The 26,730-nt window shown below is 38.5% G+C and overlaps 1 protein-coding gene across 1 annotated transcript in view; it reads left to right on the forward strand.

Moving 5' to 3' along the window:
* Nucleotides 1–26,730, forward strand: part of LOC127579224 (protein unc-13 homolog B-like) — a 399,584-nt gene that overhangs the window by 155,083 nt on the left and 217,771 nt on the right. Inside the window, 2 exon segments of the mRNA XM_052031832.1 lie at nt 12,520–12,637; nt 25,356–25,479. Of these exon segments, the coding sequence (XP_051887792.1) occupies nt 12,520–12,637; nt 25,356–25,479 (242 nt within the window).

Here is a 26,730-nt window from a genome sequence, read left to right on the forward strand (position 1 = left end):
TGCCTCCCTCCTTGTCCTTTCTGAGACATCTAAAACCCAGCACTTGAAGCAACCATTCCAGTCCATGAGCCATCCAAGTCTGTGTAAAAGCCACCACATCGTAGCTCCAAGTATTTATCCAAGCTCTAAGCTCATCTGCCTTGTTCACAATACTCCTTGCGTTAAAATAGACACGTCTCAAACTGGTCTGAGCACGTCCCTTCTCTATCACCTGCCTATCCTCCCTCTTGTACCTACTATTAGCTATCTCTATTTGAGAGCTAAACACCTCTTCCCCAGTCTATCCAGTTCGGATCCCACCCCCCAACAAATCTAGTTTAAACTCCCCCCAGTAGCCTTAGCAAACCTTCCCGCCAGGATGTTGGTACTCCTGGGATTCAAGTGCAACCCATTCTCTTTGTACAGATCATACCTGCCCCAAAAGAGGCCCCAATGATCCAGAAATCTGAATCCCTGCTGCTTACTCCAATCCCTCAGCCACGCATTTAACCTCCTCCTAATTCTATTCCTATATCCACTGCCACTTGGCACAGGCAGTAATCCTAAAATTACTACCTTTGAGGTCCTGCTTCTCAACTTCTTTCCTAACTCCCTATAGTCTTTTTTCAGGACCTCATCCCTTTTCCTACCTATGTCATTGGTACCAATATGTACCACAACCTCCGGCTGTTCTCCCTCCCTCTGCAGGATATCTTGGACGCGATCTGAAACATCCCAGACCCTGGCACCTGGGAGGCAAACTACCGTCTGAGTTTCTCTCCTGCATCCACAGAATCACCTGTCTGACCCTCTAACAAAAGAGTCCCCTATCACTACTGCCCTCCTCTCTCCTTCCCTCCCCTTCTGAGCCACAGGACCAGACTCTGTACCAGAGACACTGCCACTGTTGCTTCCCCCAGGTAGGCTGTCTCCCCCAACAATACTCAAACAGGAGTACTTATTGTCAAGGGTTACAGCCACAGGGGTACTCTCTAGCACCTGACTCTTCCCCTTCCCCCTCCTGACTGTGACCCACTTGCCCGACTCCCGTGGCCCCGGTGTGACCACCTGCCTATAACTCCTTTCTATCACCTCCTCATTCTCTCTCACCATACGAAGGTCATCAGGCTGCATCTCCAGTTCCCTAAGATGGTCCCTCAGGAGCTGCAGCGCGACACACCGGTGCAGATGTAGCCCTCCCAGAGGCAGGGAGACTCCGGGAACTTCCAGATCTGACACCGAGTACAGGAAACTGCACTCATACTACTTACTTTACTCAAGTCACCTCGCCCCTTTATGCCTAAGCCTGTTGAGCCAAAGCCCAACCACTCTGCTCCCTCTGACTCCGCTGCCCGCTCCTACGCTGCCCGCTGGACATGGCGGTTTGCTTTCTAAACTGCCTGCGATTGACCTGCTGACGCCACGCGCCTGCGCCCCCACTTTTCCTGATGAGAACTTATATAAAAAACTTATATGTCCTATGAAGTAATCAATTTGTTTGCATCCAAAGAAGGATTTCATTGTATGACAGTCGCAAAAGCTCACAATGACAAATGCTTTATTTGATTACTTTTGTATTGACTTTTTTAAATTCAGTGTAACCACTTCAGAATTATAAGCACCTTTAAAATGAATCAATGTGTCAAATTAAAAGTTGAGATGCCCTTTTTCTATAAATAAGGAAGGTTAACTCAGATTCCTTTTCACATTTAATTACATGTCCATTTTATGCATCTTTATTCTAACCCGACCAAATTTTTTTATTTTGGGTTTTCTTTGGTGCTGTATACTCCTGTCCTCTGGCCTCATCCAATCTGAATTAACCTTCCTTATTCACACTTCCTCCTTGTGTTTTTTTTACACATGAATCCACCTCCCAAATCCATCATTATTTTTCAGCCTTTTCTCTTTTTACCATCTTGGGTTTTGATCCTTTTTGAACAGGGCCATTATTACTCCTGCACTTAAATCAACATCCTTTGGGAAGACCCATTGTGACATCTATTGCCACATTTTAAAGAAATAATCATAAGTGTACATGGTAAAATTCTTGTCCAACACAATTGTTATGGTCTAACATTTACTAATGTCCTATTTATTCCCTGCATGCCACAACGTCAGTAAACTCTTCCAGTATATTGACCATCACCAGCCTTTGAATTCCCCACCAATGTGTGTACTCCATTGTCAACAATGGTGTTTCCTGTTTTATTCATTGAGTTTGAACCCTAAGTTCATTTCATCAGGTCAAGGTATGCCTGGAGTATAACAGGTTTAATCAGTATTAGCAGTCAACTTGTCATGGTTTGATCAAATCAAGGTACACGAGGTTGTTCTCTTCCAAAATGCGTTACTCTAGATCATAAAACAAACTTCTGGAGGAACCCAGTAGGTCGAGCAGCACTTGTGGAGGGAAAGGAATTGTTTCGAGTGGAGACCCTGCATCGGTCCTGAAACGTTGATGATTCCTTTCCCCCCACAGATGCTGCTTGACCCACTGAGTTCCTCCAGCAGTTTATATTTTGCTCCAGATTCCAGCATCTGCAGTCTCTTGTTTCTCCACTCTCGATCATAAGTTGAAGAGCTGTAGAAATAAGTTGCTATGTAGGGTTAGGAAATTGTAGCCACAAGAGAAACCTGATTTAAAAATGGGTAGGAGTGGGGACCAAACAACATACTTTGCAGGGAAAGGGAAGGGAAAAAATGACAAAGGAACTAAACATTGCATACAAGTGGGATAGGGTACAAATAGAAGATGGAGATGGGAGTATTAATGAAGAATAATGGGACAGTTCCAACAGAAGAACAATGTACAAGAGCGTTTATAGATGGAATCTATTTGATTAGATGGGGAAATACAAAAAGAACTATTACATTGCTGGATTCCAACTTTCAGAGGAAATAGAATTGGAGCAAATCTGCCATCAAATTTCAGGGAAATGTAAAGTAAAGGAGAAGTTACATTCGGGGGTAAATTTGAATAAAATGTAAAGGATGAAGAATTCCTGAAATATGTCCAGATGAACTTTCTTAATCAATATGTTTCTTGCTCATTGAGGAGGGAAGCAGTGCTAGATCTAAGTGTTGCAAGGGGAAATTATCTAGATAACATTGATCTTAATATAATTAGGTTTAAAGTAGTCATGGAAAGGATCAAAGAAATATCAAAAGTGAACAATCCCAACAAGATGAGAGGCAACTTAAGTAACTTGAGGTGGTATCTGGCATAGGTGGACTGGAAACAAAGATGGGTCAAGAATGCAGTAAATAGGCAATGATAAGCCTTCAAAGAAGAGATAGTTTGGATACAAGCCCACTGTAAGGAAGGGCATCCATAGTTGGAGATTAAAATAAAACAGAAAGGGAAGTTTAGAGGCATAGAGTCACAGAAGCTTATGACAAATGCCAGTTATAAAATATAACACATACCAGGGAGAAATTTAATAAAATGAAATAAAGCAAGGAACACATTAATAAGTTATCAGATAAATTAATATAATAAAGAACACAAAAAGATTTTCTGAACATATAAAAAGTAAATGGATAGTTAAAGGAATTGTGATGCTGATCAAGGTCAAAAAGCAGTAGATGTAACTGAAATAAAGGCATGAATGAGTACTCTGCCTCTCTCTTCATAGAAAGAGTAGAAATAATTAATAGAATTTAACAAGATAGGTTATAAGTATCTTGGATTCACTTAATTAACAAGTTACTTGAAGTGAACTAATCTGCAGCAAGATGAGGTAAAAGCACATTCAAAGACCCACTACAGGTGTGATAATATAAATGGCCCTCTTCTGTCATTAAAGCTTCTATCTTCTCAAGGTTTAAAGATAATTGTATGCTCTTATTGCTGACTACTCATTATTAATGTTGCATTTTTATTTGTGACCAATCTCGATCGCAACTATTCAATTGAACCTCTCTTTCCTTTGCTTGTTAACAATAAATATACCTTTTACCTTGATTCTGAACTCTACCCATTATTTCTCTCTTCTCACTTTAGATCTCAGGCCTTATCTTCTTTGTGGCAGATCCTTTACTCTTTCATATGTGCTGTCACTGTATTTTTCGCTAAAAGCCTGCCCTATTTTTTACCTGCACTTCTTTGTTGCCATCATAAATCTGTGTACTTATCTCCACAGTTCTGTTTAAAATTCCACCAATGTTTCATGCCATTTGGGTGTTGGGAGCTGGTCATAAATTACATTCTCTGAAGAGAGATTTTGCATTATTGTTCCTTCTCTCTCTATTCATTAGTGTTTTGCTCAGTGCCATTATTGATCCTACACTTATCAATTTGATGTTTTTAGAGCATCTTTTGCATTTCCATTGTTCTCCTAATTTGTATTCAACCATGGATAAGCCAAAACAATATACAGGTAAATGTAGACAGAAGCTTCTTACTGTCATATGCATCCATTTCTTACACAGTCTTTCTGCCATTAAACTTTTATCCATACCTTTCACATATCGGTCATTTCAATGCTTGTTTTGTTGATGCTCTTTCCTCAAATATCTATAAGCTTCAGTCGTCCAAAGCTCTGTTTGTGTCTTATTCAACATTAATTCAAATTCATCCATCAAATTCATCCTTCCTGATATTGATTGGCTCCCAACTTCGATGCTCAATTTCCATACTGATGTTCAAATTTCTCCTTTGGCTATGCTCTTCCATAATGCTGTAACTTTAATGCCTAAATCTCTGTAGAAATAGAGAAATAAAGGACTGCAAATGCTGGAATCTAGATGAAAGACACTATGATGCTGGAAGAACTCAGGCAGGCCAGGCGCATCTCTGGAGAAAAGCAGGTGGTCAACTTTTTGGGTCAGGACTCTTCTTCACGACTGAAGGTTTCCTTGCAGCCTAACAGCATGAACATTGAATTCTCCCACTTTAAGTAACCCCCACCCCTCCACACCCACCATGCCTCTTTTTCTTCCCTTTCTGAGCATCTTTTATTTTACCTCCCTTACCTTTGACCCATCCCCTGGTAGATCTTCTCTCCCCTCCTCCCCACACCTGCCTATCACTGTCCTCTTACCTGCATCTACCTATCACCACCTTGTGCCCACCCACCTCCCCTCTTTTGTACACCTATCACTGGCCCATATTGGACTTCCTCTTTTCCTGTCTTCAGTCCTGAAGAAGGGTCCCTGACCCAAAACGTTGACTGCCTGCTTTTCTCCATGGGCTGCTGCCTGGCCTCCTAAATCTGTCTCAGGGTTTACGACTATTTGCTGCTGGAAACAATTTCTTCTACTTGCAGGATCAAATTCATGATTTCTGTCAAAGCCTAATTTGACCCCTTGACCCCTAAATTGGTCAAATACTCCAGCTGAGGCATTACAAATCATTTATAATGGTTGACCATTCTGTTCACCTGGATATTAAGCACCTGCTTGCATTTTAATAGCCTTCTCAACGTACTGCTATTAGAAAGATTTGTGGATGTGCTGTTTGATATGTCTGATTCATCCAGTTAAAATTGCGATATTTAGTTGCAGTAATATGAGAAATACTACTTCTCATTATTGTTACAGTATGGGTAGTACATTGTGAAACCTTCCATGTCTGCAAAAATGTTTCACATATATTGAATATGAAAAGGGCTAGTATCAGTAATGATCACTGTGAAACGACCGGACTGTCATAAAAACTTGTTTAGTTCAGTTTCCATTGCACCTTTGGTATAATTTCACACCCATCAAAATGGCTGACTCTGAACTGCTGCCTGAAACAGTCAAGAAAGACACTTAGTTCAGAGCTTAAATATTGACGTATAATAAATGCCAGGATTGCCAGCACTGTTAGCATTGTCAATACTGGATTAGAGGTTTCTTTTACTTCTTAGTTGAGTCAGCATTGGGGACTCTGTCAACAAAACAGAAGAGTTTTCCTGGCCCTGTATAAAAGGAAGCAATTGCTGATGGTACCACACCTACTCTCATCACTGTTGCTTGTGACCCTTCCCCCTGCTCCCTGGTGTCACTCAAATCTGCTTTCAAATTTCTGAGTCAAAGTATCTGAAACTATGTTCTTATCATTGTCATCTTGTTTGTTCTAATTAGATAAAGGTTTAACAATAAAAAGGCATATCTTTTTGATACATTGTTATGTTTTCCAAAGGATTCGAACTCAATATCTACTAGCACATCACATTTAAAAAATATTTGGATATATACTTGTAAAGCCATAACCTACCAGGGCCCTGACGTAATGTGGAAAGGTGGGATTAGGCTGGCATTTGGCTGGCACAAATGCTTTAAGACTGAATGGCCTCCTGGGTTGTAAATTTTCTGCAGTTCTATTGTTTAATGATTCAGTGTTATAGTGACATAACTTGTTCTGAGGAGCTGTGCGCAGCTAGAGGTTAAGCACATGCTCTAAAATATTCATCACGCACCACAGTGCTAAGCTGACAAACCTCCTCAGATGTACAGCAACCTGGGGTGTTACGATGACAACTGGTTTTGGGGGGGATTTAGAACAGTCAGTAGTTATTGGAAAACTTGGTCTAAAATATTCATGGGCAGAACTGCTTTTAGCTGTCAGTTGAATACTGACTGTAGCACTATGATATAACTTGTAATGGTTGGTTAGTTTCCCAGCAAGCTGTGCACTGGCAATCAATTTAATTTTCTGATAACTCACTCAAATACCTTCATTTCAGCAATTGTAGATCCTGACAACCTGGACGTAAAATGATACAACAAGAATAAAACAATGAATACAAAGTAAAACTGTAAACAGTAACTGAGTAAATTATTCACTTTATTTTCATGCTTGACCCCTTTCATGTGTTCCAATATCTTGTTTAATCTAATTAAACTTAAGTTATTCCGAAAGGCAAATTAACGTAACCTCGAGGAACGGCACCTCATCTTCCGATTTGTCACCAGGATAACCCTCAAGAGTAATCATTGAATCAAACATTTTCAGTTAATCTATTTGGCATCAGTTTTTTTTAACTCTCTCTCTCCACTTTTGGCATTTCAGATTTCATACACCTCCTTCCAATTACTCGTCTTCCAGGCATTGTTTTTGTTATTCACAAGTCCTTACCACCTGCTTTCAGCCAGTTTCACTACCACTCATGTCATTCAATCTCATTTGGTCTATAGCCTATCATATTTGTTCTTTCTGCCTATCCTCCCTTTCTCTGCAGCCTTAAACTTTATTTCTAACTTTTCTCAGTTCTGATGAGAGATCCTTGATCTGAAATCTTAACTTTATTTATCTGTCCACAGATGCCGCTCGACCTGTTGAACATTCACTTTTTTTTCTTATTTCCGATTTCCAGCATCTGCATTATTCTGGTTTTGGATTGTTGGATTAATTTGATAGCTGCACGAATGTGTCAGCACATGTCGGGGGTCAAAGGGTCTCATCCATTACTCTATTATTCTATGATTTGTGTGATTATTTAACTGAAACTGTATATGCAATTCCAATTATAAATGTTTTTTGGTTGGGAGTTATCTTCATAAATTCATATACCATTGAGGCAAATCAGTGGCTTATCATCTGAATCTTGCCAGTGCATCAATCCTTTTTTCAATGTTGGTTCAAAACCTATAAGTATTCAAAATGTAACCTCAATAAAAATCAGAATGAGGTTAGAATAAGTTGTTCCAGTTTATAGTCAAGTTGATGCACTGATATGCTTTGTAGATGACCTAATTGTTTTAGTGAGTGTCATTATCGACAAAGGTCTGTCTTTACATTTTTTTCTAATGGAGATTGAAAATAGGGAATCCTTAATCTCCTGTTTTATTTTGCATATTCCTGCCTGGTGTATCTAAATATATTGAAGTCCTATGTCAATTTCTACAGAAAAGCAATTTATTTTCTAGTTGTTTCCTTTGATTAATTAATCTTCCCTATTTTATCATTTTGTTGTCTGGTCTAATGATTATTTCTACTTGCATCTTCCACAAAGTCTTAAGTCTGGAAATTCAATTACAAAATGCATGTTTTTCAACAATTGGGGACTGAATTGGTACCTAAAATTGATGGATAATCTTGACTGATAACATCTAAAACACTTACAGGTGTCATTCAGTCGCATGAATGTAAAGTGCATATGTCTGTGATGTACATATGCCCAAATTGTGCAGATCATCCAGCAATAACATCAAAGTTGTACCGCTCCCATTTTAAGCCTTTTATACTTGCACAATTTGAAGGGACTATAAATGACTTGTAGATTTTCTTGAGGAGTTAGCTGGAAGGGAACTCTGACTTTGCATTGCAGAACTTTCAATCTGTAATAGTTTTGTTAGGCATTTTAGTGAGGAAGTCTTCTATTATTCTAAAATAAAAGGTCCCACTGCACTTCTAGCAAAAACATGAAAACAAGGTCTCATCTCCACAGGGAGCAGAGAAGATGGGGAGGGTCTATGATACAAGTCTGATCCAGCATCAACGCTGCAACCTCCACACATCCAAGGAGCATTCTCAACGTCTTCAGGGCAAGTGTTCTGTCAGCTTAAGCAGGTGGAGCTCCAGGCATGCACTTATGTCTGGACAGCTCTGCTTGTGAAAATTAAACTCATTGTTGCTCTGATCTACTTAGTTTCCAGGTTATTCCAGGCAAGGGTGACAACAAGAGAGAGAACACAAGAACACAAGGAAATAGGAGCAGGAGTGGACAACCTGGCCCCTCAAGTTTGCTCCACCATTCAATATGATAACGGCTGATCCCAATTCCTCTTCTGTGCCAGTGTCCCATAGCCCTCAATTCCCTGGTCTTTGAAAAATTTATCCACTTCCCTTTAAATACTTGTAATGATCTAGCCTCTACCACCTTCTGGGGTAGAGAATGCCAAAGATTCACAACCCTCTGTGAAAGGAAATTTCTATGCATCTCTGTTTGAAATGACTGCCCCTCATCTTTAAATATGTCACATTGTTCAAGACTTCCCTGCTGGAAAAAAACATCTCAACATCTACCCTGTCATGCCCCCTCAGAATTTCTGTCTCAGTAGGTCAGCCCTGATTCTTCTAAACTCCAAAGAATAGAGACCCAGCTTGTTTAGCTTCTCTTGCAGACAATCCTCTCATCCAGGAATTAGCCTGGTAAATCTCTTTTAGATTGCCTCTAATTCCACTATATCCTTTCTTAGGTAAGGGGACCAAAACTATGTGTAGTACTCCAGAAATGACCTCACCAACATCTTGTACAATTGTAACAAAGCTTCCTTTATTTCTGAACTGCATCTAAACCTTTATTTCTAAGCAGCTCAATGCCTTCCTTTGGTTATGTGTATCCTTGTGGAGAAAGAGCATGTGTGTATAGCATACCAGGCAAATGGAAACGTTAATTATATAGATTCATCAGTAATTTGAACTAGAGTCTCCTACAGTAAATATGGTGAAGGATTTTTGTAAGTTCTAGACATCAATTTGACAAAAATACAATTTGAAAAAAATACAATTTGAAAAATAAATCTGGTTCAAAGTGTCTTGTGGGATAAATGTCTTTCCTCTATAATGGCTCCAGTCCAATTAAGCTCATAGGTTCAGTACAGTGCAGTTCATATGAGACAAATATGTCAGTTTGACTGAATTGGCAATACACACAGCTCTGAGAGAGAAGGTCACGGGTTCAACCTGCACATCAAGGCTTTTGATTGATCCATCTTGACATTCCTTTGCAATACTGAGGTGGAAATGTACTTTTATGATTTCCATGAATTGATTTTGTCTATTAAAGTGGTTCAAGTGGAGAATGAAAGACTCAAAAGTAATGAAGAAAGAAGGAAATTATTGGTGGTTAGGCCAATATGCAAGGCCCAAGCAATGAAAACGGGTCATTTCTCTCACTGCAGTTTTTAGATTCGGTTGTCACAAAAATTGCCGTTTTCTCTATAGCATCAGTTACTGAACTTCAAATTAATTTACATGTCACCAGTCAGTTTTTGGATCCAAGGCCGCAAATAAAATCAATTCCAACTTGGTTGCAATCACTATTTTTAAGTGTGGAAATTTTACCTGATGCTATTATTCTTTATTAACTGACTTTATTGTGAATTCCTGTCATTTTTCCAGAATAATTGTAATGACTTGGAAGTGTAGAGTTGGGTAGAAATTGTGACAAGCTTTATTTAACTTAACTAAATTGTCCTGCAGTTTCCATATTTCAGATTTTACTATCTTACACTACTGTAATATTTAGTGTAAGTTTTTGACTTCTTTGTGCATACTTTATAGGGCCCCACGTTATTTTGAAGATTAGCTCTTTCATGTGCAAGAATCAGTTATTTGCATAACTGTGGCATAACTTGGGAGAGGATCTACAAAACTGGATCAGACCAATTAATATCTCTGGGAAAATGTGAGGATTGATAATCAAAAAATATTCAATGGAGTGGCAGAATACCGAATGGTAAAATGTAAATTGTACTGATGTCAGTGTAATCACTTAATTCCATTCTTAAACTATTTCTGAATTACTTCTAAGCTTTCAGTGAAGCACTAGTTCTGACTTGAAGTGTATTAATCATGGTGTCCAAAATTTTGGAAAAAACTATAAATGCTAAATATAAACATATATTCTATGGAAATGGCAAAGTTCAACTTTACTTTGAAAATAAATGCCACCTTAAATAAATTCTTCTTCAATTTTCAACATTCTATATTCAACATTCCTGCAAACTGATAGTAGTTTAGGATTCTTTGACTACATTAAATATAGTAAAGTTTTGAGTGTACCGGTTGATTACATTATGATCTGACCATATTTTAGGGCACCATTAAGTGTTATGTGTCTTGAGGCATATAACCAGTGACAGTTTCTAGCTATCAGATTTTCTGAGGCTCTGTCAGCTGTTAGTTAACTTCTGCCATACTTAGAGGTGTTTCTGAGACATTATAAAGTGATATATAAATGCCTTTTAAAATATTAATTCATAATTTAGTACAAATTAACAGAAATCACTGAAAAATGCATGTTGTTAATATCTGTAAAGTTATATTACCGTAATAGAACTTGGCACTAGATATTGTGCCAAATTTGATATAGGATAGGATATAATATTCTTCTTCATTTCATAGATGATTACTATCATGATTATTGCAACAACTTTCTTCAAAGGACACATTTCACAAAGGTCTTCTCAGCAGCAGTGGGAAAACCAGTAGGTGTAAATATGAAATGTTTAGTTGAGCCAATACAATGGAATATGCTTCAGAATGTTAGTAAAACTCCATACTGACAAATCTAAACTGTTTCTAGTAAACATGATGTTTATTTGCTTGGTAATTGTTTACTTCCAAATTATGAGTAATAGTTGGTATTGTATGATTTCTTCTGAACTCTCTTGATAATAATTATTACTTTGAAATTCACTTTCACACTAAGGAGCAATAAACCTTGTTGTACTTCTTCTTCAGCCAACTTATAATTTCCAAGCTCTGTAGAAACCATCTTCAAGAGAGTGCTTTGTGTACTGCATTTTGAACCTAATCTTTTGAGAAGTCCTCCTTATTAATTTTCGAGGAACAATTGTTAAAATTGGTAAATTGGTTTATTATTGTCACATGTACTGAGGTACAGTGAAAAACTTGTCTTGCATACCGTCCATACAGATCAATTCATTACAAAAGTGCATTGAGGTAAAAATAATAACAGAATGCAGAAATTAAGTGTTCCAGTTACAGAGAAAGTGTACTGCTCTTTGTAAGATCAAAAAATAAGAAGAACTGAGGTCATTAAAGGAAATCATCCATTTAGGGAAAAGGTATAATCTTTTATAATTTACACCTTCTTTCATTTACATTCTCTGTCATTCCAAATGTTCAGCATTCTTTCCAAAATAAAACTCATTCTAGCCTGAACTTGCACATCATAGAACAATGTATAATAAGAGTTATACAGGATGGAAACAGGCCCTTTGGTCCACTGAATCTGTGTTAACCATCAAGCATCTATTGGCACTAACACTGCTGCTCAACTACACACCAGGAGCAATTTACTGCGGCCAATTAACCTATTAACTGGTACATCTTTGAAATGTTGGAAGTATCTGGACCACTGGGGAAAACCCATGTAATGACATGCAAACTCCATGCGGCAGTATCAGAGGTTAGGATTAATCCTGAGATGGTGGTTGTGAGGCAGCAGCTCTACCAGCTGAGCTGGTGTGCTGCCCAAATGAGTGCTATAATGAATTCTGATCTTTGTTCTTTATTTTCTCTCCCACTCGCGTCATACATGAAACCTTCTAGCTTTGTTGATAGTGGAAATGTTTTGCAGAAATTAGATTTAATCCTCTGATAACAGGGTTGCCAAAATATAGATGAAGTTACCAAATTTGTAATGAAATAAATAGAACTTTGAAAGCAATGCATTTCTGCAGATCTCTCCATAGTGTTCAGCAAAACTGCCTTGGGGAAATAAAAATATTTTTTCAGGAATTGAAAGGTATTGTGCACAGTAAGGTTTAACTCATTTTTGTTTTGCACAAATATTCATATGGTACAACATAATACTGCCATGCCATGATTTAAAAATGTATTCATTTCCTTTTCCATAGTGAGATCAGCAAGTTGGACCTTGGTTTGATTGTTGAAGTCTGGAACAAAGGGTTAATCTGGGATACAATGGTGGGCAATGTGTGGATACCACTGAAGAGCATTCGACAATCTGACGAGGTAAGAACTTGAATGTTATTACAAATTAAGTAGATTGGGAAATGATTTCTCGCTGCAAGTACCTTTCAATAAGTTCCTGAATTCTTGTAATAATGGCTTCTTCAAAGGTTTTTCCTTGGTAGCTTATTAAACTGTGATTTGCATTTTTACAGCAATTGAGCCCTGTGTTAAATATTTCATTGATTTATAACATGGAACAAGTGAACTGGTTTTTCTTTAACATATTACTTTTTTTGGTTACTTGCATACTGCTTGGTTAGCAATCCACATTGCACTGTGCCTGATATTCTCTAGTACTGAAAGGTCTAAATTATATTGAATGAGGTTGTATTTTTCCTCAAACTAAAATGATACCTTACTGCTCCAGTTATCCACCAGAGAACATTGCTTTGCTGTTTTATGATAACTTTCAGTCCACCGTCCTCCACAAACTTCAGCACACCCTGTCTGGATGGTAACTGGTAGTAAGTTCCGGTAACCTGTTGTCACTTTGAATGTGTGAGGTTATCCCCTTTGGTGGCAAAAATAACAAAGCAGCAAATTACTTTGAAGCCAAAAACAGCAGATGCTGGAAATTTTATTAAAGCCAAAAATGCTGGAAATACTCAGCAGTTAATGTTTCAGGTGGATAACCTTTCATCAGAAGTGAAAATGTGAGAAAACAAGTGTGTTTTAAGTTGCAGACCGGGGAAGGGGGAGGGGTGAAGAGAGCAAAGGGAATGTCTGTGATAGAGATATTTTAAGATATTTATTTATTAGTCACATGTACATCGAAGCACACAGTGAAATGCTTCTTTTTGTGTTACTGAAAATGTGCTGGGGGGCAGCCCACAAGTGTCGCCACTCTTTTGGCGCCAACATAGCATGCCCACAACTCCTAACCTGTACATCTTTGGAATGTGGGAGGGAACCGGAGCACCCAGAGGAAACCCACGCAGACACACAGAGAGAACCTACAAACTCCTTATGGACAGCGGCGGGAATTGAACCCAGGTTGCTGGCACTGTAATAGCATTACGCTAACTGCCCGTTCACATGATACAATTGCTATTGATATTGTTGAAGAAACTGTGGAAAATGCTTGTTAATTATAGCTGAACTGTTTGGAGGAGTGTAAATAGTGGGGGAAGACTGAGAGCAATAGAGAAACAAAAAAGAACTGCTAGAATTGAGATGCAGATCACAACAGTTGATGGACATTGAAATAAAAGACAATGCTGGGAATAGTTAGCATGTATGGTACTATGTGTGGAGAGATAAAATCTCAGACGTAATGTGAGGTGTTGTTGCTTGAATTTATGTTTAGCATTGTTGAATGTCAAGAAGAGACAAGTGAAAAACATAATTAAAGTGACGGGGACTGGAAGCTCAGGGTTGTTCTTACAACTGAATGGAAATGTTCTGTAAATTGGCAAACCAGTCTGAGTTTGAGGGTTTCTCCAATGTAGAGGAGACCATGTTGTGAGCAGCAAATGCAATAAAGTAAATTGGAAGATGTGCAGATGAACTGCTGCTACATCTGGAAGGAGCGTTTGGTTCCCTGGAAGGGGGAATGGGAAGAGGTAAAAGGTTGGGTGTTGCATCCCTGTAGTTGCATTGGGAAGGTGCTGTCAGAAGATAAGTGGTAGATGGAGATGTAAGAATGAATCAGGGAGTTGTGAAAGGAATGGTCCTTTTGGAAGGCTGAAAATGGGGGGTGGAAAGATGGGTCTGGTGGGGAAATCCCATTGGAGGCACAGCAGGGAAGTTTCACTGAATTGATTCTTGGGATGCAGATAATATGCTTGACCTTCACCTCTCCCTGTCCCCCACCCATAAAATTTAGAAGAATGGGGCAGATATTGTTGAAGCATGTAATATTCAAAGGGAGATTGACATGGTGTATCCCAGGGGATGGAAATGAAATCTGTGAAGAGGCATGGTTTTAGGATTAAGGGTTGCCCATTAAAACTAAGACAAGAAAGAATTTCTTCTATAGAGGGTTGTGATCTTTGGAATTCTCTACCCCAGAGGTGGAGGTTTGACCATTGGTGGTATTTAAAGGGGAAATAAATGCATTTTTGAAAGATCAGGGTATTAAGGGCTCTGGGGAACTGGCACAGAAGAGGAAATGAGACCTGGGGGAGATCAACCATGATTATTTTGCTGAGAAAAGCCTGACGGGTTGAATGGCATGCTCCTGCTATTTTCTTATGTTCCCATAGAGATGGTGGAAATTCTGGAGATGATTTCTTGAATGCAGAGGCTGGTGAGGTGAAAAAATGAAGACAAGGGGAACCTCATCCTTCTCTGTCTGAGAGAAAAGGTGATGAGAGCAGAAGTGTGCAAAATAGAGTGGATGCATTTGAGAGCCCTGCCAACTGTAGTAGCAGAGAAGGCTTGGTTAGGCAAAAGTGAAGACCTGTCGGAAGCACTGGTTTTGAAAACCTTCTCATTGGAACATATAAGACAGATTGCTTTTTTTCTCTTCGCCGGCCACATTAGCAGAGCCTTAGAATGGTTAGGAAGACATATGGGATAATGGCAAATTAGTCAGGGCATTGAATACAGAAGTAGGGAGATTATATTCCAACTTTAGTAAAACTTTGGTCAGACCTCAGCTGGAGTAGTGCATGCATTTTGGTCACCTAGGAAGGATGTGATAACACCAGAGAGGGTGCAGAGGAGATTCACTGGGATGTTGCCTGGGATGGAGTAGTTCAGTTATAGGAGAGACTGAAAAAGCTAGATCTGTTCTCCCTGGAGCAGAGGAGATTTAAGAGGGAATATGAATCAGAATCAGATTTATTATCACTGACATATGATGTGAAATTTGTTGTTTTGCGGCAGCAGTACAGTGCAAAGACAAAACAACAAATTTCATGTCATATGTTAGTGATAATAAATCTGAGGTATATAAAATTATGAGGGGTTATTGATAGGATAGACTGCATGAAACTTTTCCCCATATCAGAGATAGATAGAATTAGAAGACATAGGTTTAAGGTAGGGAGTAGAAGATTTAGGAGGAAATCTGAGGGGGATGCCTTACCCAGAGAATGGAATGCACTGCCTGAGAAAGTGGTTGAAGTTGTGTCACTGAAAGCATTAAAGAAGTGTGTAGATGAACACTTGAATCACTAAGGCATAGAGGGCTACAGAACAAATGCTGGGAGATGGGATTAATACGGAAGGGTTCCCACTGGTCGGCGTGGATGAGTTGGGCCGAATGGCCTGTTTCCATGCTATGTGATTCTAGGTCTCTATGACACATTCATCTTCTTCAATATACATTCCTGCAAATAGATCATGAATAATAAGCATTCATCACCTTTTCATAGATGGTCCCAGCAGCAGTGTCAACTAGCCAATTTTGACCTTAGTTCTACCACAAGCATTTTCTTTGTTCTCTCCATCCCTCCTCCTCCATGCAACTTTAAATACACTTGTTTTCAAATTCTGATGGAAGTAATTAACCTGAACAGTTAATTCCTTTTCTCTGACCAATTGAACATCTCCCAACATTATCTGTTTTTATTTCAGTATATTGTTTAAGTGTTTTTGCACTTTTGAATGCTGGCACTCTTGGTGTCTGTGGTCATGAAAAAGAAAAAGTTAGCATGCAGATACATTAAGTAATTATGAAGGCAGATGGAACGTAGTATTCCATTGTGAAGGGGATAGAGTATTTTTGATAAAACTGTACAGGATTCGAGTTATACCGCATCTGGAGTACTGCATAGTTTTGGTTTCCATATTTAAGGAAGTATATGTTTGTGCTGGAGCATAGCAACAAAGGTTCAATGGATTCCTGGGATGAGGATTGAATAGATCAGGCCTTTACCCCTGTTGTGAATTTAAATGAACCACACAGAGAATGGAGCTGCAGGTGTAATAAATCTTTCTTTGGCATAAACAGAAATGCAGGGGAGATCTGGTGGGATGATCTCCCTGAACTCAAAGTGCATCAATTTTTTATACCCTTCAGGAAGAAAGATAATAACACGTAGTCAAATACAATTTCAATAGTTACGATGCATCGTTACTTAAATATTTTGAGTACCAACAAACGGTTTACAATTGACAAGATCAACTCTGAAACAAGGTACTTCATGTTGATATTCTAAAAACTTCTGAGGACAAAACCCAAGACATCCAAATGGATATCCAAACATTCAAGCATTGATTGATAGAATAAATGTGATTATGAGCATGTTTGATGTGTTAAGTGGCTAGTGTGGAACTTTCCTTGATCTCTTTATCTATATCAAAATGGCGCAAAATACCTTGACATTTTAAGATAGGTTCCAATGCAGAGACCTTATTCTATTTTGTTGTGAGTGGCATTTTGATGTAATACAGTTAACATATCCATATTGTCTGTACATTTGGCCAGTGCAAACGAGAATGTCTCATGGTCATGTCAGTTGCCAAAGCATATTTCTTGAATGACCTCCTGCTGTGAGCCAGTAGCCTGGTTCCTTCATGGACAGCTATCCTCATAATTTCAGAAAACCATCACTGAAAATGCCTAGAGGATGGTAGTGAAATCTCCAAAATAATGGACATTGGTTTAGGATTAGGAATTCCCATTTAAGACTGAAATGAGAAGGAATTTCTTTGATAAAAGTGTTGTGAATCTTTGGTATTCTCATCCCCAGAATACTGTGGCTACTGAAAATCATTAAGTCTCGTCAAATCTGCAATATATTTATGAACTAAGTTATGAAAATATAAGCATACTTTAGGATTAGGAATGGGTTTATTGACCCCTTAAATCTGCTCTGCCTTTCAGTGGTGTTCAGAAAGCATTCCATGGCTGATCTCATTGAAACTTCAAATTTGCATTCCACTCCACCCGTGCTAATTGTATTCGGACTGTTTTATCTCTGCCTGAAAAATATTCAAAGACTCTGCTTCTACCATCTGTGAGGAAGAGAGTTCCAAAGACTTATGACCCTCTGAGAGAAAAAAAATTGATCTTCTCTGTCTTAACTGATCAACTTCTAATTTTTAAATGGTAAATTCAAGTTCTAGACTCTTCCACAAGAGAAAATATCCTCTCCACACCCACCCTGGCATAACCCTTGAAAGACCTTATGTTATAATCAAGTTCTCCTCATTTTTTTTTAAACACCAGTGGATATGACCAGCCTGTCCAATCTTTCCTCAAAAGACAACCAATGATTTCAGGTATTAGTTTAGTAAACATTTTCTGAACTGCTTTCAATGCATTAACACATTTTTTAAATAAGATGAACAATACTATGAACTGTACTCCAGATGTGATGCTATTACAGTGCTAGCAATCGGGGTTTGATTCCCATCACTGTCTGTAGGGAGTTTGTGTGTTCTCCCCGTGTCTGCGTGGGTTTCCTCCCACATTCTAAAGACATATGGGTAAGTTAACATGGGTTTAAAGTGGGCGGCATGGACTCATTGGGCCGGAAGGGCCTGTTACTGTGCTGTATAAATAAAACTTTCAAAGTTTTAGTATTCCATATACAAATGTATTCAGGTATTTGATGCTGCTTGCAATGAATGACAACATTCTGTTAGGTTTCTTAATTACTTGCTATACCTGCACACAGCCATTTGTGAACCATCCACATATGTGGCCAGGGGAGAATCGAGTTGAGGATTCCAGGGCTTCAACTCAACGGTGATACATTTTGAAGTGAGGATGCGTTTGAGGAGAAGTTAAAGGTGGTGGTGTTCTCATTCATTCATGGACCTTGTCCTTCTCTGTGGTGCAGGTTGCATGTGTGCAAGGTGTTTATGAAAAAAAATTACTAAAGTTAAGTCTGTAATTAATACATATTTCATCCATTGCATACTAATGCTGAAAGAAATGAACCTATAAATTCATGCAAGGGCTGCAGATAATTGGTCTGCTTTGTTCAGGTTAGTGTCAAAGTTCCTGAATACTGTTGCAGTTACACCCATTCAAACAAGTGTAGAGCATTCTGCTTGTTTAATTATCCACCATCATTTGTGACTGGATGAATCCTCCACCATCAACATCCTGGTGGGGTCAGAAACTTAATTGGAAATGAATACTGTAGCTGCAAGAGCAGGTCAAAGGCTGGTTACTCTGCCCCAAATGACTTGCCTGTCAATCTGGCATCGACAGGACACTTAAGGCATGCAGTGTAATATTCTCACCGTTGTAATGCAGAGAAATATGGCTAATGGGTTTATCGTTACCCTGTTCAGCCCTCTCCAGTTTAATTTAAGAAAAGTGTTACATTGGCAGATTTAAAATTGTGCTGGAAGTCTTGCCTAGACCCTTCCTCCCCACCTTTCTTTCAGCAGTTAAGGCTGCATGTCATTAATGTTCATCAGCATTCCTTTTTGTTTCTTCAGAACCAATTCTATTACTCCAGTTAATCCTTAAGATTATTTAACATTTCCTTGTGGTACACTTAAATTAGATGCACTTAAATTGCCTTCCTTTTGTAAAAAAAGATGCAAAATATTTATTTAATAGATTATGCTATATTTTGACCTTCCAAATATAGACTCTACCATCTTTGATTATTTTAGTTTACATGCTTCCAAAATATACCTTGCTGTTTTGTCTCATTTTCTTCTCCATTTTTCATATTTCTATTTTATCTTCTCTTCTTGCCTTCCAGCTGCTTTCCTCATAATTATCTTTATGGTTATTGCTTTAACTTTGTCATATGTTTCACATCCAATTCTAACTTCTCACAATATACAGAATTCTTATTTTTGTTTCACCCTTAAGCCTTATTATATTCATTATATTTAGTATTTATTTTGCACTATTCAATTGATAACTGCACACTTGCTAACAGATTCTTGACCATTTATCTTACTGCATTCTGACTTTTCCTTTGCAGCATTCTTTGACTCCATTTTTGCTTTTCTTGCATTAACTTTATTTGTGACTGCTATTTTGCAGCTGTTTTCCTATTCACATAGCTATTTGGTCATCTTCATTTCCCAAAATTGTGACTGTTTAGTTTTTGTTTTGCTTTAGCCTAAGAGCTGGCAGGAAAAGCTGAATGAGTATTTTTGGCAGGAAACATTGTACATTACCACAATTATACATTTAAGCCCTGTTAACTGAATTATTCAGATGGAATTAATTTCTGCATTATAAAAACTTGTACTGTTCACACCTTCGGGATTCCCCAAATCATTTAATAGCCAATGAAGTGTAATTGTATGGTCACTCTGTTATGATCTTGGCATGAATGGAGCCCACTCAAAGTTAAATATAATTGTCAACTCCAAGGAAACTCATTTCTTAATGAAATTGATGATTCCTTTAAATATTCTTTTTGCCTTTGCTCCATAGTTTGCAGTAATTAATTCAAAGTATGTAAGATTTGGTTAATTGTAAATAACTCTTTTGTTCTTTCATACTAATTTGAACAGATGACTTTTAACAGGGTTAATGTTCTGGATTTTTCAGTCATATTTTCTTGTGCTGTGATATTTTGTGTACTTAAGAGGTTTCATTAGGTTGATTTCTCAAATAATGTTTGTGATCAAGAACCAGTGAAGCCTACTATGAGACTTTCTTGTTACAGGATAGTGCTTGCAATGTAATGGCTACAAATTTCTTTAAGAACAAATTTTCATTGCATCATGCCCTTACATGTTGAGCTTTTTACTTTTTTCTTATATGGATAGTTGCTAGGAGTACAAAATAGGAGGAAACTAGAGCACCCTGAGGAAACCCACATGGTCACAGGGAAAGGTGAGCAAACACCACACAGAGAGCACCAGCAATTGAGATTCAGCACAGCCCACTGGAACCGTGAGGCAGCAGCACTAGAAGCTGTGTATTGTACTGCTTTGTTCTGCTGAGCACTCCACTAATAGCATCACACATTCACAATTACCATAGTCTCATGTTCCCTAGTGAAACCCACTGATCAGTACCCCAGCCAGCACATGAACAGAATTCTACTGAGAAAGAGAAGTCAGAGGAAGAACAGAAAGAGGCTGCAATAAAGGGTGAAAAAAATGCATATTAAAATGCTTGAGGCATTGTCCAAAGTGCCTAAGAGAATGCAAGAGGTGACAAGATGCATGAAGGAGACTACCTTAAACTTTGCATTGGATATAATGTGCAACATAGAGCCATAGAGCACATCCTTTTTGCTCTGGAATAGGGATGCTAGCCAGTGTTCACCTTCCAAGTGGCAGTAGCTGATGAATTAGGTTTTCATGGACGCACTGGCAAAACTCATCTAAAGTCTTTGTTCTTCAGTGGAGTTGCAGGGTGCTCCGACAAGACCTTTGCAAGCTGTCAAATGGCTATACAAGTGTTGACAGTTGACAACTGGCAGCACACTGCTCCCATCAAAGAACACACTGGTACAATGATCATCTGGGTTGGCATAGGCATGGAGGCAATAATGCAGCTGTGTGATCAGGGACAAAACAGATTTGTGACCAGTTATCCATCCAGTCCCACAAGAGTTTCCTGGCAATATAGAGTGAGAAACTGATGACCTCTCTGAGAATCTCAGCATTTTTGCGCTAATCACTGTATCTCGGGCAATATCCTTACTTATTTATATGTATTCCAGACACAGAGTAACATCCTCCTGACAGCCATTTCAGGGCAAGAACTGATTGTGGTCATCCATCAAGGACACCTACAGTCCACCCAATTATAACAAAGCAGACCCATGATCACAGATGAGGCATCTCATCACATTAAAAGGCCAAGCAAACCTGGTTGGAGGATATGTACAAGGAAAAATCCCAAGGCATATTAATTATTCTAAGTGTATAGATTCTAGGTTTCATTTGGCATTATTGTTTGGTTTATTTCTGCTCATATGGACTCCAGCAGTGGAGTGTGGTAACAAGTACAATGCCAGTTGTTCTGGTCAGACTGCCAACATCATCCAAGGAAGAGTCTTCCATTAAAACAAACAACACTGCAAATTACCTTAAACTAACCTTTCTCCCTTACAACCATTCCTCTCCATTCAAATTAATGTGTTCATTACTTCTGCATCCAGTCCAGTCTAACATAGGTTTAGTGGATCACTTATGGGGATGTGGTAAATGTTATCATAGATTCATAAAGTTATATCCCTGATCCCAAAAACAAGCAGATTGGTTGGTTAATTGGCAACTGTAAATTGCCACCAATGTGTAGGTGAGTGGTAGAATCTGATGGAGTTGATGGCAAAATGGAGAGAATAAAAAAAAATGGGATTGGGGTGGATTATTGTAATGGGTGTTTGGTGGTTGGCATGTACTTGGTGGGCTGACGGGTCTTCCTGTGCTCAACGTCTGTATGAATCTATAGGTACATCTAGATTTAGCAATGAATTAGGGAAGGATAGCTAGAAGGGAGATTCAGAAAATCTTGGGTGAAACTATTGTGCCATCAGGCAACACCTCAGGATACTGATCATGCCAAACTGCAGTCATTGACCTGTGTTTGCAAAGTTGACTGGAAAGATGGATGAGTGTCTCTAAACATTTGTCATCCACGTTTCTAAATACTGAGACTTTTGTTGTGGTTGTTTTTCACTGCGTCTTTGTAGTAGTGATCTATGCAACGAAGGAGCTGGTCATTGACTTCAGGAAACAGGTAGAGTATACACCCCTGTCTGTATGAGTGGTGCTGAGGTGGAGATGGTTGAGAGCTTCAGGTTCCTATTTCTAAATTTCACCAACAAATTGTCCTGGTCCAGCCACGTTGACGCTACGGCCAAGAAACCACACCAATGCCTCAAGTTCCTCAGAAGGCAAAGGAAATACAGTATGTCCCCAATGACTTTGAAAAGTTTTTACAGATGCACCATAGAAAACATCCTATCTGAATGCAGCACAGCTTGGTATGGCAGCTGCTTTGCCTGAGACCACAAGAAATTGCAGAGTCGTGAACGCAGCCCAGTTCATCGCACAAAGCAGCCTCCCCTCCATTTACTTCTTCTCGCTGCCTTGGGAAAGCAGCCAACATAATCCCACCCCGGTTATTCTCTCCTCTCCCCTTTCCCATCGGGCAGAAGATACAAAAGCTTGAAAGTACGTGCCACCAGATTCATGGGCAGCTTCTATCCCGCTGTTATCAGACTCTTGAATGGATCTCTTATATGTGAAGGAAGAATTCTTGATCTCCTAGTCTATTTTGTCGTGGCCCTTCCGCTTTATTTGTTTACCTACACTGCATTTCCTCTGCAGCTGCAATACTATATTCTGCATTATGTTTTCTTTTTACTACCTTGCTGTACTTATATATGGCATGATCTGCCTGGATGACACACAAACAACCTTTTCACTGTATCTTGGTATTTGTAGCAATAATAAACCAATACCAATACTAATGCAACAATATGAATTGCCCAAGGTCTCTGTCAGCATGTGTAAAGTTGAACTTTGGCTTGGGGAGATCACTGAAGAAGTTGCCAGCCAATTCTAGAATATTAAGCCAAATCTCATGTATTCTGCAAACCTCTTACTTTCAGTCAATAGTTCTGCTACACCAAAGAATCTCTCCTTGTCCTCCTCCTCTCTAGCATTTTTGCCCTTTGCACATTTTTGTAGTTGAACTATAATCCGAGGGGAATGCCCACCAATGCAGCCACTTCTGGGAACAACTGCTTTGTTCAGAAGACATGGAGACAAAATCCTCTGGAAGCTGGCACATCATTCCCTGTAGATTTGAACTATAAAGAACAAAAGAAAACACTATACCCTTGTAAAATTGTCACCACAGCCAAAGGAAGTGACTTAACTAATCGACAAGTTGTTACTTTTAAATAAAAATGTTGGACTTTTGTAGAGAAGGACTTGGAACTACATGATTCTGAACATGTGTTTAATTGTGCAAGATTGAGAGAGGTATTAGCTAGCATGTGGATTTCCAGCTCTGCAGCACTTGCATTCAATCAGCATTGCACACTGGCATCATGACCTTTTAGCTTTTGTACTTATGCCTTAATGCCTTAATCAGTACTGCCCAGTGCCGTGGCACAAATATGTTTGTGGTCATCAGCAGCCAGATTGGAACTAATATAGAGCTGAATTTTGGGACATATGAGTTTTTCCAAATCTCAGAACTTTGAGATTTATTTAAGAAAATATTCTAATTTGATTTTTTTAAATTAGATGAAGAGAAAGCCCAACTTACATCCTGATTGTTTTTGTACATTATGAACTGATGCAAAGATGTAATTTTATTAATGCGGTTGCCTGGGGAAAAATTACTGCAATCTGCATTTATCTTCTCTGAAGAAAACATTTAATATCTGGTAAAGCCCAAGAGTGCACATCGCAATCAATATCACATTTGTTGCTCTTTTTTGTTGTCCTATTTCCTTGTAGCGTGTTGGCTGATTGTTATGCAATTGAACAATCAATACTGCTTATTTTTAAAGCAGATCAATAATTTGAATACATAATTCTTATTAATTGTGGTTTAAAATCAATGATGTGCAATTGTTATATCTTTACCATAGAGATAGTAAAAACCTTTCCCTTTTCTATTTTGCAACATTATCTACTGGAAATGTAATCTTTTACGCAAAAGTCGTTTGATTGCTTTTATTGATTTCAAAATAGAAAAGCATGACTTTTAGGTTGTCATGATTTTTGAATCAAAGCTACAGATATTAAGCTATGTTGATGAAGTTTGAATCCAGAACATTAGGCTGGAATGTCCTCAATCTGGCCCATCTCCAGGTTGGCTGCCCGCACTGGCCCAGTTGCTGCACAGATCCCAATTACCTCAAGGCTTTGTTCATTAGCAGGCTGAGAGCGGAGATCAGGCCTCTATACATTGCACCCTGAGGCTCCACCCTAACCCTACTCTGATGGTTGACGGGTCATGCTGTTGTAGTCTCATAGCACTGTTTTTAAATATGTGTGGTAATTATTTGAAAATGATGAAGCAAAAGGTCAGATGTGCTGGCACCTGACTTCCAGTGGATTCTGTGCTACTTTCCCCCAGTTTGTGGTCCAGAGTGTGTTGATGTGTGTTCGGCAGCTAGTTGGCATTCCATGGAATCGCTTGCTAATGGTCGATGAAATTGAGTTCAAACTGGCAAATTGTTTCCTCCACTGTAAGACTGCTTTATGAAATTTGGGGTGCTCACATCCTCTCAATATGTATTACTCAAATTAGTATTATCATTTACAACTGGGTAACCATAGGGATCGTTTCCATTTCCTACTCATTCTCACATTGATGCCATAGGAAAAAGCATTCTGAAGCTGGGAATGAGGCCTATTGTTCTGGGAAAGGAGAGACTAATGACTTGAATGCTATCAGTGTTGATGCTGGGAATCACAGTACACGTGTGTCAGATTGTAGCAGTGCTGTCATCAATAATCACTAAAGAGCTAAGTAAGACATCTTAACAAAGTTTACGTATGTTAGAAGTCATAGATTTTACATTATAAAATCAGGAATTTTCTGTGTTGTACATAGCTTTTCATGGGACATAATTTTAAAGATTGGCTGTGGTGGATTTATCTGCCTGCCTCTCAAGACCTTCCCTTCCATCAAATCAACTGGTTATAAAATCATGCCAGATGTGCAATGGGCAGCTGATCATCTACTGCTCATTTTTCATCTCAGCCAGTGTTAAACAGATAAGCCTAAGTATCTGAATCCTTGTTTTTATTTGAATATTGTCCAACATGACTGGCCATGTATGTTAGTCTGCAGGTTTATTATTAATGCTCTGGTTTGTTTTGTTCTTCATTGTACTTGCTGGAACTTATGTTTTAACAGGAAGGACCAGGGGATTGGTCGACATTGGATGCAGAAGTTTTAATGAAGGAAGATGAGATATGTGGAACCAAAAGTCCAACACCACATAAAATCCTGTTAGATACTCGTTTTGAATTGCCTTTTGGTAAGTATCTTTGAACCATATTTGGATTGTGAGAGGCTGATTGTTTCATGCATATTTTAAAAACCGAACCAGCCTGAAAGACAGCTTAAGATATTAAAATCTGAAATTAAAAACAGAAATTGTTGAAAAAAATAATGCTTTGTACTTTTTCCAGAACTTTAAAACTTGTTTATGCTATTCATCTATTGGTTCCCCTTTTATGACAAATCTACATATTTAAACTCTTATTCATTCCGATAACCACTATATTGTCATTTGGCTATTTGTAGCCTGACCAATTCTGCTAAGAATTTGATAGTACGTATGCTCTTAGTTCTCTTTTAGATGTTGACTCTTTGTATGTCGAATAGCTTCTGGTTTGATTACATTGTATAAAATCGTAAAACAAAACATGATGGTACATATGTTGTTGTGATGATGATTGTCCCAAGAAGATTTTCAGGTGCTTGTGCCTGTTTTGCTCTCTCAAATCAACCCCTGATTGAATGAAGAGTCTAGATTCAGGGCAATAGTTGCATCCATTTTCAACCAGAATTTCATCACTGATTGCATTTAACATATCTTATAGCAGCTTTTGCGCATTGTCTCTGCCTCTGAAATCCAATTGACTGCAATAAAAGTGACAACAATTCTCTGACACTATTAGAAAGCACATCTAGCACTGCCAATCAAGAATAAATTATTGAGCATCCCTGATTTGAGATTTTACTGAGGTAAAGGAATATCAAATACAGTTTCTTTAACTTTGAGAATTGAAAGGAAGAGAGGACCTCATAAAAATTAAAATCACCAGGCTAAGTGGTACCAGGCTAATTGTTGGAGCTGCAGGCTGACAAGTCTTCGGGCTCTGATGGACTCCATTTGGAATCTTAAAAGCAATGAGATAGGTGATGTATTGGTTGACATAAGAGTTAGAAACCTTTATTAACCACATTATAGAAGGGCAGCTAGAAAAAAATCAAGGTAATCTAGCAAAGTCAACATGATTTTTGATATGGTTCTACATGTTTGACCAATTTATCAGAGTTTATTAAAGAAGAAAAATATGCTGTGAATAAAATGCAACTGGTGATGTGCTATACTTAGATTTCTAGAAAGTATTTGATAAGATACCACATCAAAGGTTGTTGCAAAAAAACAAAAGCTTGTGGAGGGGAGATAACATATTGACATGAATACAAGAGTGGCTGGCTAACTGAACATAGGCATCAATGTGACTTTCTCTGGTTGGAAAGATGTAACAAGTGGTCA

The sequence above is a fragment of the Pristis pectinata genome, chromosome 2 (genome assembly GCF_009764475.1).
Source record: "Pristis pectinata isolate sPriPec2 chromosome 2, sPriPec2.1.pri, whole genome shotgun sequence".
NCBI lineage: Eukaryota > Metazoa > Chordata > Chondrichthyes > Rhinopristiformes > Pristidae > Pristis > Pristis pectinata.